The sequence below is a fragment of the Trachurus trachurus genome, assembly GCF_905171665.1.
Source record: "Trachurus trachurus genome assembly, chromosome: 17".
In the NCBI taxonomy this organism is placed as follows: Eukaryota; Metazoa; Chordata; class Actinopteri; order Carangiformes; family Carangidae; genus Trachurus; species Trachurus trachurus.
In genome coordinates this window covers 18821979-18835918 of record NC_139900.1, presented here as the reverse complement: position 1 = coordinate 18835918, position 13940 = coordinate 18821979, and the positions used below count along the sequence as shown (strand labels likewise).

Here is a 13940-nt window from a genome sequence, read left to right as displayed (position 1 = left end):
GTTACTCAGACGAGTGCAGACAGAGGAGAGGGAGAGAGCGTGACGACCAGGACCAGAGATCTAACCAAGTGAGCTGAAGCTGATATTGACAAACAGTGGTGCGTGCTGGATCTTGATCCAGCGGGCCTGCGTCCTGCTCTGAGGGTTTTTTTTTTTAAATCTGATCAATATTTGCATGGCGATACACCGGGTGCTAACATGCTAACATCTGGCTACTGCCAACAACACCGAAGGGTATTTATCAACCAAGGCTGCTGATCAGCTGCTGACTACACCTTCCACAGAGAGCTTAGTGCGTAAGGAGGAAGTTTAAAAAAAATACAATTACTGACTGTCACAGACACAGGAGCACCGACCATGACCATGACTGGTCCGTTTGACTGCACAGCTGCAGCTAGCTGCTCCATTGTGCTCCGAAAACTATTAAACACATCACTGGGCCACTGTGTTGTACTGGCTGACATGTTCCTTTCATCATCATGAACACACACACACACACACAGTAGGTTTTAGTTAAAGGGATATTTCAACATTTTGGCAAATCGGCCCATTGCCATAATCCCTATAGTCATAGTAGTAGGTTCGTTACCTTTAATTGTCGGTGCAAGCTGTTTTTAGATCGGTGGGGCAGAGACGTGAGCTGCTCAGCTAACGCTACGTAGGCATATGCTATTTCTGGGTTTCCCCTAAACAAACTCATTAAATACACAATCGAACAACTCCAAAACGACCTGCACATTCATCACGCTATGAGATAATAACGGAACTTTACGAGACTGAGTTGTTTTCGAGGCAAATATGTAGCCAGAACTACATTTCAGACATGGCTGCTCGGCAGAGTGACTTCAAAAACGCAAGTAGTTCCCAGTGTTTGCTTTGTGTGTCGTATTGTTACATAATCATACGTTATTATTTCATAGCATGGCGAATGTGCAGGTCACAACTTGTCCACAAGAGCGTTTTGGAGTTGTTGGATTGTGTATTTGATGAGTTTGATGGGGGAAACCCGGAAATACCATTAGCCTCCGTAACGTTAGTGGGGTAGCTCGCATCTCTGCCCCGCCAATCTAAAAACAGCTTGCACTGACAATTAAAGGTAATGAACCTACTGCTATAGGGATTATGGCAATGGACCAATTTGCCAAAATGTTGAACCATCCCTTTGATAGACTTGATCAACCACAGAAAAAATAGAGGTGCTGGTTTGGGGACTTAAACTTCTATTTAAATCCGCTTACGTATTTGTGACCTGTTTTTTAAAGACTAACATCTTCACAAAGGATGAACGGGTTGGAGGACAGGTCAGGCAAGTCTAGGAGAAAACCATTGTTGAGTTTGGTGTTGTCATCAGATTTGCTCTTGATCCCTATCTAGAAAAAAACTGATGTGTACAGGCTTGTGTTTATATCCTAGAGTTCCTTTAGTGGCTGATATCAAAATACACACGACAGATTTCTTTACTGTAATGGACAGATTTTACCACATGCTAATAATTCTAAGAAAAAAGTACATGTGTCTACGTGTGTGAAATTGAGAGTCAGTATATTTTCTCAGTTATTTCCCATCTCCTGGTGTCCGTGTGAGGTGGCTACTACTGGTTTGATCACTTTCCATATGTGTAGTGTATTTGTGGAACTGAAAACATGACACTTCCACTTAACGGTTAACGGGGCCTAGTGTGTCTTTCACACTTTTCAGCATGTACGGTTTTTGTTAAGTTGGCTTGATACACTGGTACCTGCAACGCACACAACCAAACATTCACACACACAAAAAATAAGGTAACGCTGCTCCTACCCAGTTTTCTTGGGCGTCTTGGTCTTGGGTGTGGAGGACTTGGCTTTCTTCTCCTTCGGCTCTTTGGGGGTCTTGCCCATTTTGGGCGTCTTCGGGGTCTTGGGCTCTTTGGGCTCCTTGCCCTCTGCCTTCTCCTTTGGTTTCTTTTTCCGCTTTTTCTTCTCCTCCACCGGTGGTGAACCTCCCTCTACAGTCCCTTTGACGGTCACCTGTTCACCTGCGTCACTTCCTGATCTGGGAAACTCCGGTTTTAAGTCTTCCTCGGCTGCTCCTCCTTCTCTCGCCGCGTTCTTCCCTCCCTCTTCTTCCTCTCCCTCGACTACTTTTGCTTTCTTCTTCTTCTTCTTTTTTGGCTTGGTCTCCTGGTTGCTGGGCTGGTCTGTGCTGATAGGCTGGTTGGGCACTCCAGCACCAACGTTCGGCCTTTCAGGAGCCTTCACTGAGGCATCGCCTGACGGGTCCGCGGGGGAATGCTGGAAAGACGGAGAGAGAGAGAAATTTATCTGTTAATGAGTTACTGAACAAATTTGACTCGTGCTCAAAAACCTTAAAAAAAAAAAACATGATAATGAAATTAAAACAACCCCAGTGCAAAGAAAACTTTGCAAAACAGCAAGTGCACAGTCAGATTTTGGCCCGAGGTGGACCAAGCAGAAGGATGAACCACAATCGCACATCAAATTCAGCCACACTGGAAATAATTTACACAAATACATACTGTGCATTAAATAAAAATATCAGGTAATCCATTGGACAAAAATCTGAAACGTCTTGACTGTTCAAGCTTCTTATATGTGACCGACGGGGTGGTGGGTAAACTGATCTGCCACCAGGGCAAAAATTCCTAGGGGAAATACTTAAAAGCCTAACAATTAATAACTTTAAAAAATAACCACAGGTAACAAAGAATAAATTATATAAATATGACTATTTACAGGTTTTTATTTCAAAAGCAAAACCAGCAACAAGAAAGATTATTCTAGTTGGATGAAGATGATCAGTCTCCTCTCAGAAGCCAGAGGAAATAGGATTCAAGGATTCAAACAGCTGATTTTTGCCGTTCCTCCATTAAAATGAGGCTTAAAATGTTAATCAATGATAAAAAAATGACTGGTGATTAATTTTCTGTTGACGGACTAACCGACTGATCATTTCATCTCTGGACTAAAAATCCCATCAAATGCCGATCAGCCTAGGCGCGTCGGCCGTCAAGCAGCTTCACTTCGGCGCCGGGTCGGCCTGTCAGTCAACACCGCTGCACTTTCTGCAGGGTGGAGGTTGAATTTGTCAGTAATGGCGGACTAAAGTGAAGGGGGAGGAGGGGATCCATCCATCCATCCACCCATCCATCCATCCATCCACGCACATGGTTGCCACCCTCCGCCTCTTCCCTCCCTCCCCTTCAGGACTCCCTGTTGCTACGGTTTCCTCTCCACCGCTGCCTCCCTCCTCCAGCAGGGCTAACCTCAGTAAACAAACCGGCTGACACCTCATTTTCCCTCCTCCCTTGCTCTCCTGTAGACTAAATCCTCTCTCCTTCTTCCTCCACCTCCTCATTGCTCCCCAAGTAAGCTTTCTGTGACAGGAAACTGGTTACCAGCTGTTGGGAGCCTCTCCAGCTGCCTCTCCTCCCTTTTCCCTCTCTTCTAGCCCTCCCTCCCTCCCTCCTGCTTCCTCTCTCTCCAGCTGCTCAGGGTCCCAGTAGCAGATGGGAAATCAGGCATCATGACACGAATAAATTATCTCCATACTTCAAAAAGGCACGACGAGGGAGTGTGTGTGTGCGTGGATCATGTGAGAGAGTGAGAGAAGACTGCGCCTTTGAGAGTGTGTGTGTGCGTGTGTGTGCACTTTGGGCTGTGTGTAAGTGTGTCAATGAGGTGTGTGTGAGCATCAGCAAGTTTGGAGTAAAATGCTACAGCAGCAGCTCCCCTCTGTACACACACACACACACACACACAGCTTGGTTGTGCTCACATGGCGGAGTAAAGAGTCTAACTTAAAGTCCACTTCCACTGGAGAATGCTAATGTACTTTCTCTCACACAGACCAAACAACTGCAAGGTCACATCACACAAACCACTGCACACAAACACCTGCTAAGCGCACACTTAAAGCCGGCCGTTTAGACACACAAATGGGAGGCTGGAGGTGTAGCTGAGGGCGAGAGACAGACAGTCAGAGAGGGAGAGAGAGAGAGAGGGAAAGACAGATGAGGGGAGCGCGTTGCCCTGCGATAAATCTGTCCTCCTGCCAAGCCTCCCAGATAATCAATCACACGAATGACAATGGAGACACACAAAGTGTTTACACAATCATAAACACACACACACACGCAGGCTGGAGGCTGCAGCAGAGTGTTCACTTCTTTCCAGCAGGGATGTGATGTCTCATCCTTCTCTGTTGAAGCGCCATCGACATCATCATCATCATCATCATACTCCTCATCCACTTGTTAAAACAGTTAACTGGAACGCCGTCACCCATAACCCAGTTAAATAAACACATCCTTCATAGACGCAACACAACACGACGGCCGCGTGGCTGATACAGCAGATACAGTGTTGAGTTTCATGGAGGATGGATTGGGGGGGGGGGGTTGCTGGGGGCGATGAAGGGTTAAATCTGTCCGGGCAAAAACACTTAAGAGTCCCAAGTGATGGGGCTGAAAGGAAACCATGCTCTGTCCTCTGTCTGTCCATCAGCTACCTACTACTTCCCTCCATTCAACAGGATCTGATGTGATCAGGTCCACGTCTCTATGTCCAGGACCGACATACAAGACCAAACCGGTTTGTTCTGGGCTCATCTGTGGTAGAAATGGATATATATAATGATTTTTATATGATGACTTTTCTGTCTGAAAACGGTCTTGCATCAAATCATTGTTGTGCCATGATTAGCTTCTGCTGTACCACACCCAGCCTTTGCAAAGCTTGACTGCACTTTCTCAGCACTTGCTTTTGGTTCGTCGTGTTTCAGTCCATCAAATGTGGGTCGACAGATACTGAAGCAGGCAAAAAGATCCCAACTGTACCTTCAAGCATATGTCTTAACAAATCCATGGTCCCTTTAAAAGTTAAAACCAATTTTAATTCAGAAATCTTGAAAACAAAACTATGATATAATGTAGGGATTTGATTTGACAAATGGATATTCTTTAGGTTTAAGCGGCCGTAACTTTAGTGTTTAACTGTTGAGCCGTTCAGAAATTTGCATTAATTCCATGTTTGTTGCATATCAGGTGCAAGTGAAGCTGTCTGATGCCTGTTGTCGGGGACCTGTGCAGCTGCAAGCAACGTTTTGGTTCTCATGATTTGTCCCTTTCAAATGATTAAGCATTGCACCTGTACCTCCACCAGCGTATGTCAGTCCTAGCCCGCAGAGTTTGCATTTAATAACATTAACTTCTAAGAATATGACCGCTTGCCTTTCTCTTCCATTTCCTGACTGTAGAAGACGATCCCATGCAAAGCACTTTTATTCCCATTCATTTTCCCTGCTGCAATATTGTCATTTACTAGCCTATTCATACTTTTGTGATGATCGAGACCTGTTCGTGGAAAATTATTTTTTAAAACTGCACATTGATTTTGCACATTTTATGGGGAAAGTGTTTTTGTGTGTGATTTTTTCTCGGCATCTGGTTTGTTACCAACGGCCGTCTGTGCACGTGAATAAAGCATCAGTGTAACGCTCCATTCCTCCTCACTGCGTTACCGCAGTGACTTTTCACAGACGCCACCTCCACCTGAGCCGACAGCTCCAGTGTCTCCGCTGAGTTTCCGTGGTTTCCTACCGTCACGCTGCCACTGAACGTAAAAACATGGCAGCCAGCACCGAGCTTACCCGCTCCATGTAGATATGAATGGCAAATTCAGTTTGCTGATGGGGGGGGGGGGGTTACTGATGAATGAAAAACGTACTTTTGAACGAAATAATCGATTTTTGTGAATAGATAACAGGAGAAGTTACACAATGTCCCTTTAAATCATCTAGCATATGTACAGAAGGAAACGCAGCCTTCAGACACTAGCAGCAGCGGGCTCTTCAGGTAGGGTAGGGTAAGATCTTTCCATACAACTTCCACCACCAAAACCAAGATGAGTCAGTCAGCTGGCTGAGAAGCAGCTGGGTGAAGCGACCACACAGAGATGACGTGCCCTCCAAAGACCAATGTGTCATCTTTCATTATAAGGATGAAACCAAACTAATGGTCTGTGGCACCGTGTCGGTAGGTAGGTAGGTAAGTAGGTATCCCCTGCTCTGATAGGACGGATAATCAACAACTCTGATGAACAGAAACAAACAGCAGTGTTAAGGCAAGTGTCTGAGTATCACTGAGAGAAGACTACGAGGCATTCAAGGAACCTTTTCAGTGTTGAAATTCACACTACTGTGGGGATCGTCAGAAGCGTGTCCTCCAAGATGCATATCCTCGGTGAGATGGATGCGACGGCAGCTCGCTGACAGGGTGCGGGGGAGGGGGAGGGGCGAGCCAGGCATGTTATATGTCAGCTAGAGCGCTGCACGCAACACACTGTGTGTGTGTGTGTGTGTGTGAGATGTAGAATAAAGGTCACAGCGCAGCGCTCTGCCAGAGTTGTGACCTTGAGCTGCTGACGAAGGCAGGCGTGCGTGTGCGCGTGTGCGCGCCTGTGTGTGTGTGTGTGTGTGTAATAACCATGCTTAGTGAACAGATGGAGCTTAGAGTACCAGACATACAGTCATCATGACTGACTGGCCAGCTTGGGGTGTGTGTGTGTGTCTCTTTCTAACAAGTGCATCATGAGGCACAGAGAGAACTCCCTCCTGCGCACACACACACACACACACACACACACACACACACACACACACACACACACACACACACACACACACACACACACACACACACACACACACACACACACACACACACACACACACACACACACCACTGCTAGTACTACTCCAGATAGGGTATCCTATTTCTCCAGGCACAATTGCCGTCCCATTCCAGACCGCACTATCCCAAGCCGCGCTGTCGACGTGTGTGTGTCTGTGATCGTGGGCGCTGATGGAGGTGGGGGGGGGGGGGGGGCCTGCAGCTAGAATCTTAGGAGGGGTGGTGGGGCGGTGTGGGCACGGGCGAGTGAGGAGGACCGGGAGCTCACCAGTCAACCTGGCATCTAGGTCAGAAGTGCTGGATAAATTAAGTGTGACGGCTGAAATGTCAACCAGGAATGGCAGCAGCGCGGGCTGCGAGGTGGGGGTGGGGGGAGTGGGGGGGCTGGTCAGAGAGCAGAAGGGAGCTAGAATGATAGAGAAAGAGGGGACTAGATCTCTCTCTCTCTCTCTCTTTGCGTGTGTGTGTGTGTGTGGCCACAGGGCTGCCATTGTGTGTGAATGGGTCAGTGGAGAAAGGGGGCTTTGAGCAACAAAACAAGCTAATGGAAGCCAGGGGGGGCACGTGACGCAGGGCAGCGGTGACGGTGCACGCTCACACACAAACATGGAAGTTGCCATTGAGAACTGCGAACCGCTTCCCACCAGCCTCCCCCCTCCTTCCTCCCCGTCTTCTCTGCTTGAGATCCTAGACTCCCTCTCTTGAGATCTTTGCTTGTTTTCCCACTTCATTCCTCTTAGTGTTTTCCCCTCCCCCAATCTCTTAATCACCCTCCAGCTTTCCCCCCCCCTCTTTTTCTCTCTCTCCTTTCCCCCCTCTCACTGTCTCCTCTTTCAAAACTGTCTCTCTGGACATCCGGCTACACAAACTGTCTGACTCTCTGGACATCCGGCCAGCGCAGCGTTAACGAAGAGATGACACCCGCCCCCCCCCACCCCCCCTGAAATGGATAAGACAAACAGAGAGACAGACAGGCAGAGGGAGCGGAAAGAGAGGAGACGGGGAGAAAGGAGAGACAGGAAGGGAGGTTTCCTCTGCAGAGGAGGGGGTGGGGGGTGGGGTGGGGGGGGATGTGGGAGCAAGAGGGAGGAGAGATTATGTTGGTGGCGCCTCTCTGTGTATGTGCATGCGTGTGTGTATGTGTGTTGCACACGTGTCTCAGGATATGCAGCTCACAGGAAACAAACAGCTGCAAAAATCCATTCCCCCCCACATCCACCCCCCCCACACGCACGCACACACGGAAACACAACCACAACCACACAAGGCCGAAAGCAGAAGACACAAAGGGCAAAAAAAAAAAAAAAAAAAAAAAAAAACACACACACCGATATGAGCGCACACAAAACCCCAGTGAAGCAGGGCCCGATGCGCCGCTGTGCTTTCAAATGTCATGTACACACACACATTTATGCACACACACTGCACACTTCCCTTACACTCTAAACACACACATTCCCCCACCCACATGAAAAATAAACATTCAGATGAAATACACCCACACATGAAAACAAATGCACATAGTTTTGATCTCCGTCTCTCACACACTCACACACACACACGCAGTGATGCTACCACATCAAAGCGTTTGTTTGACGGAGACTCACCTGTATGTGAGGCACTTTCTGTGGGGTGAGAGGGGGGGAGGAGAGTGGGTGAGAGGTGGGAGGCGTGGGCGCCCATGGGTTGGATCCCTGGTTGGATTGGGGGGGCGTGCTCTGCAGGTGGTGGGGGGGCAGGTGCGCCTGCTGCTGCGACTGAGCGTTCTGGGCGGGCGGCGCTAAACCCTGGTTTGAGGCCGGCGCTCCGTGCTGGCTGACAGGTGGACACTGGAAGCCCATGGGCGAGGACTGCAGGGGCTGCCCGCTGCGAGAGGCCTGCTGCTGGGCCTGCAGCAGACGCTGGTCCCCTCCCTGGCTGACTGGAGCTTCGTGAGGTCCTGGGGAGGAGAGGGGGACAATATAACCACAGACAACAAGTAGAAACGGTGTGTTGTGTAGGCTGGGGCCGTCAGAACGAACTACGCTTTTTGAACTCAAAAAGAATTCAATATAGAATTCAAATTCTATTAAAAATGAGAAAATTCTAAGGTGGAAACTGACATTCCAACGTCTGCCTTCTGCAACGACGCAAATTAAGGGCTAGTAAACATGTTTTAATCGATTGATCCACCCACCACTTGTGTGTGCTGATCACGGATCAACTGTGATCCGTTGCACCACTACTTATAAAATTTTGGTTTCCCTTCTTAAAGTTTTATATTGAGTTGGTAAAACTTGCAAATGTTACATAACATATTTGGTTGGAATGCCCTTTAGTGGACACGGGACGTAATAATAAGCTGGTGCAGGTGATGAGCTATAGGAAACATAAAAAAGAAAACCAATTAAAATGTGAATATTTAACATAAGAAGCATTAGAAATTTGAATCTGATTTGAGTGGAGATTGACAGCTCTAGTGCAGAGCTGCAACTACATCATCTGGGCTGACAACACGTCTGAGGTTGTTGCATCGTCCATTCTGTTCATCTGGCATCATGCATATAGTATTTCCAGGACGACATATTTAATGAGACAGAGATATGTGCAAGATTTAAAAAACTTTTTCATTTTTAATGTCAAATATTGCCAAATACACTCTCTCCAATACTTTATGGGTGTAACAGAATTTTAAAAATCCAATTGAGTTTTGGATCACAACTATCAATATAATCCTGTTTTTTTTCTTTTCTTATTCACATAACTACATGAAGGGTATGAGACAGCTTAACTATCAAATCAATGTTGTCAATGTCAATGTATATTTTTCTCCCTGTTACTATGTAAATGTTTACAGTGAAGTTTCATTGTCTCTAAATAAAATAAAATGTTAAAGTAAACAAATAAGGAAGCCTCCAGCTGTGCGGAGCTTACCTTGCTGTTGCTGGAGCTGGGGCCTGTTTGGACCCATCTGTGCGCCGCGCTGTGGTCCCATGCCCGGGTACATCTGCCCCGCGTTGGGGGGCATGGCGTGGGGCTGCTGGTGTTGGGGGTGCGGGGCAGATAAAGGAGTCTGGGGAGTCCTCTGAGGATGAGGCATAGCGTTGGGCGGAGACTGCAGGGCTGTGTACCCTGCCACCTCCGGCGGCCCGGCTAGTCCTGCGCTGGGGGGTCTGCCCTGCTGGGGGGGAGGGGTCGGGGTTCCCAGAACCCGCATGGGGGACATGGATGAGGGGGAGGGGTAGGATCCCTGAGCTGGGGGGGCGAGGTGAGATGGGGTCTGGTTTTGGGACTGGGGCACGTTCTGGGGGTGCTGGGTGTGGTTTAGGGGGTGCATAGGCTGGCCCTGCTGGCCCGCCTGCTGCTGCATAGGGGCAGGGTGGGTCTGGAGGGGCTGCTGTTGGTGCGGCGGCGCGGGGGGGTACCGCTGGCCCTGCTGCCCCGCTGCCGGGCCCGATCCCTGGGTAAACCTCTGGCCCAGCTGCCCCGGCCCCATGGCCTGGCCGCTGTTGGTGCTAATGTTAGCATTAGCGCTCTGGCCCATCCCGGGTCCGATGGCTCCGTACTGGGCCTGGTAGCCGGGGTACTGGCCTCCCCCTCCCCCGAACCCCCCCATGCCCTGTTGGTGCTGGTGGGCATGCGGGGGCTGTCGGGACGGGGAGTGCGGGTATCGGGGTGCGTGGCCCATGTTGGGGTAGCCCTGGGGCTGCGGCTGGGGCTGCGGGTGTCGCATCTGGCCTCCTGCCATCCCGACGTGTCCCAGGTAGTGAGAGGGGTCCTGAGCGGGAGGGGGTGGGGCCATGGTCTGCGGAGCGTAGTGTTGGGTCATGCGGGCTGCGTTGGGTGTGGGCGGGCCCTGCATCCCGCCGTAGTTGCCTTGAGACATCTGGTAGCCTCCGATCTGATTGGGGGCGGCCCCCGGCTGCGTCGGCGGCGTCTGATAGGCCGGTCTGCTCGCCTGCTGCTGCTGCTGCTGCTGCTGCGGCTGCTGGCCCCAGACCCCGCCCCCACCGCCACCTCCTCCGCCAGCGTCGCCCGGGTACCCGTGGCAGGGGTTGCTGGAGTTAGCTGGGTTGTTGTGGTAGTGGGAGGCCATGCCGTTCATGGCCGGATTCACATTTGGCGGCCCCTGGGTGGGGCCGTTCTGGGCCATCATTCGACCCCCCGGGGCCCCGGACTGCTCGTAGCCCGCGTAGGGGCCGTGGTCGTACATTTGCCCCAGTTTCGGTTGCCCAGGGCCGGTCCCGGTGCCATGGATCATTCCCTGGTGGTAACCCCGGTTGCCCTGGTGCTCGTGGTTCAGAGAGGGATTGGTCTGCTGGGCTAGGGGGTTGGGCTGGCCGGGGGCAGGCTGCTGAGGGAAGCAACCTCCCAGACCGTCCAGTCCGTCTGAGAACAGCCCCGCATCGTCCCCGAATAAACTCAGCATCCCTGGGTCCGCCATTGCTGGGTGGTGGGCCCTCGGATGGAGAGGGGGCTGGATGGAGGGAGGTGTGTTGTGCAGTGAGGAGCTAATTAGCTAGCTGCTAATTTGAAGCTTGTTACTCCATGGTCCTCATTCGGTTCTGAAGAGAGAGAGAAGGAGGGGTTAGGAAATATCTTACTTTGTCAATAGTTTAAACAAACTTGTTCAATTCTTATTACATGGCAAGCAAGGTTTTGACATCAAGCAAAAAGCAATTAAATAATTTGAACACTTATTTTTACCTGCATTTCACTGTTTAGTTTTAACCATGAAATTTTCACATTTTAGAAAGTAATCTCATAAATAAATCACAATCCTGGCCAGCACAAGTTTTTAGTTTCCCCAAAGTTACTGTCCCTGTTTGGATAGTTCATCACACAAACTAATTTGTTCAACCGTCTCAGCAGCCTGTTGGCTCTTGTGCAAAGGTGCAACAGATTAACTTGCATGTTTAGCAAGTTAATCTGTTGTAACCAGCCCAGAAAAAAAATGCACCAATTGGAAAAAAAAAAAAAACTCTCCCTCATTCACACACAACCCAAAACACACACTCTTCATATTAGCACTCCTTCCAAACCCTCCCCCACCTCCATTTTACAACCGAACAAAAGAGCTTCTTTCTTTTTCAACACACACTTGAAGTCATTGAATGTGTGTGTGTGTTAGAACAAAAGGGCCCAGCAGATGCAACTCTGTTTGAACAGCAGCAGCTGCCATCCAGTCGGCCAGCAATCAGCCAGCCAACAGACCAGGGAGGGCCTTCCACACAGCAGCCAGGCGCTGGGTAGCGGCTGGGCTAGCAGGCCATGTGGCTAGCTAGCCCAGTGCAGTCTGATGGGACTGGCTATAGAGGGAAAACCTAAATGTGTAATGTGAGGAAACATCTGAGAGACGGGGCGACCAAGCCGACACTCAGTCTATCAGACGGAGAGGGTCAAGGCGCTGTAAGTGGATCTAAGCATGCATGAACGAGTAGGTGTACTGGAGGCTGAGGGAGGATTGCACAGACTCCTTCAACTCCCCAGCCACCACCACACCACACTCACACTCCACTTTTCCACCCAAAAGAACCTGGTGCCAGTTCGGTGCTCAACTGGTTCCAGCCTAGTGCCTCCAAAGAACCAGTTTGCTTTTCCTAACACCAGGCGCTTGTTGTCGCTTTAAAAAATGGCCATTCAATGTTTTAGCTGTTCCCGTTTGGTCAGGAAACCTTGCCCCCAGCCCCTTGCATCATCGGTTCCTAGCCCTGGACCAGCTCAGAGTTGGTGCTTTCTTGGAACCAGTTTTAAGAACCAAGAACCGGTGCTTAGGCGGAGGGAAAGCAAAGAACCGGATCTGGAACCAGTTTGGTGGAAAATGACTTAAAATAAAAAAACAAACACGCCTCAAATAAGTTGGATTTGAGTGTACAGTTAGCCCAGGATGCATCAGGCGAGAAACAGAGTACATCCTGGACAGCTTGGTAATCACACAGCAGTCATGCTTTTGAGTCAAATTAATCCTTTTGGTGTCACAGAAACAACAGTGATAAGAGGAAAGAAATGGCAAATATTAGGGCTGGGGCGATATGCTTTTCTCCCGATTCGATTCTTCTACGATTTTTTGGATGGCGATTCGATTTAAATTGCGATTCTACGATATTGCCGATTCTCTCGATTTTTTGTCGCATTTTTAACATTTATCTGCACACAAATACTGTAGGAGCCTATAAATTAACATACTCCATTATAAGGGGAACTTAAACCCTTTTCAAAGCCTGTACTCTCTGTATGTAAAAGAGGCTAACAAATACACATTGCACAATATTTAAAAAAAAAAAAAAAAAAAAAAAAAAAAAAAAGTTATATTGTCGATATCTATGTGCATCGATTTTTTTCTCCCACCCCTAGCAAATATTAAGTGGCAGTGTAGCGTTTGTGTGTTTCACAAGCGCCGCTGCTTCCTGTCACAGGGCCGATGTGAACGATTGAAAAACTGGATGCTGCTCTCAGTCACAGAGTTAACACTGCAGAAGCAGGACTTCAGCAGAACCTGGTACCTGACTGGACCTTGTAAGGAGCGCCACAAGCAACTGACATCACTGCTTTGTATTTGAATTGGTCCCTCTGTGCTGATACAGTATGCACATATGGTTGAATTCACAATACCACTATGTTTTTCCCCATTATTTTACTGTTGTCAGTCAGAAACAGTGACTGAAGTGCTCCCCCCATCATGAAGCCACCAGCTGTCACTTCTAAATCATGTCCAAGTTGCGACTACAAGCCTTAAATCACAACATAAGTTGATAAAATCCCCGGACACTTAAAAACAACTTGTGCTGTCCTTTAGGCTGTATTTACTAGTTGAGAGAAAGATGGAGGCTACTTCTCTCTGTCATTTAGTCTTTTGGCTGGATGCAGGAGAGATGTGTCTCTCAGGCAAGGCCAGTAAAAGCTCCATCCTTGGAGAAGGAAGCCAAGTTTTGTCCAAAAAGTCACCAGATTTATTGCAAGCAGCTGATGGAAGTCTAAAACGTTTTGGCGAATTCACTTTGAAAGGGCAATTGCCCGTGGGTAAACTGCAGTGCTCTGTACCCCATGTGGTGGGGTACCTTCATGACTCGGTCACATGACATTCTGCTGACCAATGGTGAGACTGGCTCCCTCGCTTCCCTCGGTCAGTCACAGCCACATGTGTTCATAGGGTGGCCCCACTGTTATCCAGGCATTTCAGCCACTCGCTCACCTCAGTGTACAGATGTTAATGGTCTCGTTGTTCTAGCCATTTGTAATTTCAGTCAATAGCCACTAAAGCTGCCCCCAAATA

General features: G+C 48.9%; 1 protein-coding gene across 2 annotated transcripts in view; it reads right to left on the bottom strand.

Moving 5' to 3' along the window:
- Positions 1 to 13940, bottom strand: part of chd7 (chromodomain helicase DNA binding protein 7) — a 72998-nt gene that overhangs the window by 44662 nt on the left and 14396 nt on the right. For both annotated transcript variants that reach the window (XM_083991905.1, XM_083991906.1), the window contains exons 2-4: positions 9602 to 11232; positions 8296 to 8627; positions 1798 to 2270 (exon numbers count right to left, since the gene is read on the bottom strand). In XM_083991905.1, the coding sequence (XP_083848031.1) occupies positions 1798 to 2270; positions 8296 to 8627; positions 9602 to 11111 (2315 nt within the window). In that variant the 5' untranslated portion in view covers positions 11112 to 11232. The remainder of the gene's footprint in view (positions 1 to 1797; positions 2271 to 8295; positions 8628 to 9601; positions 11233 to 13940) is intronic.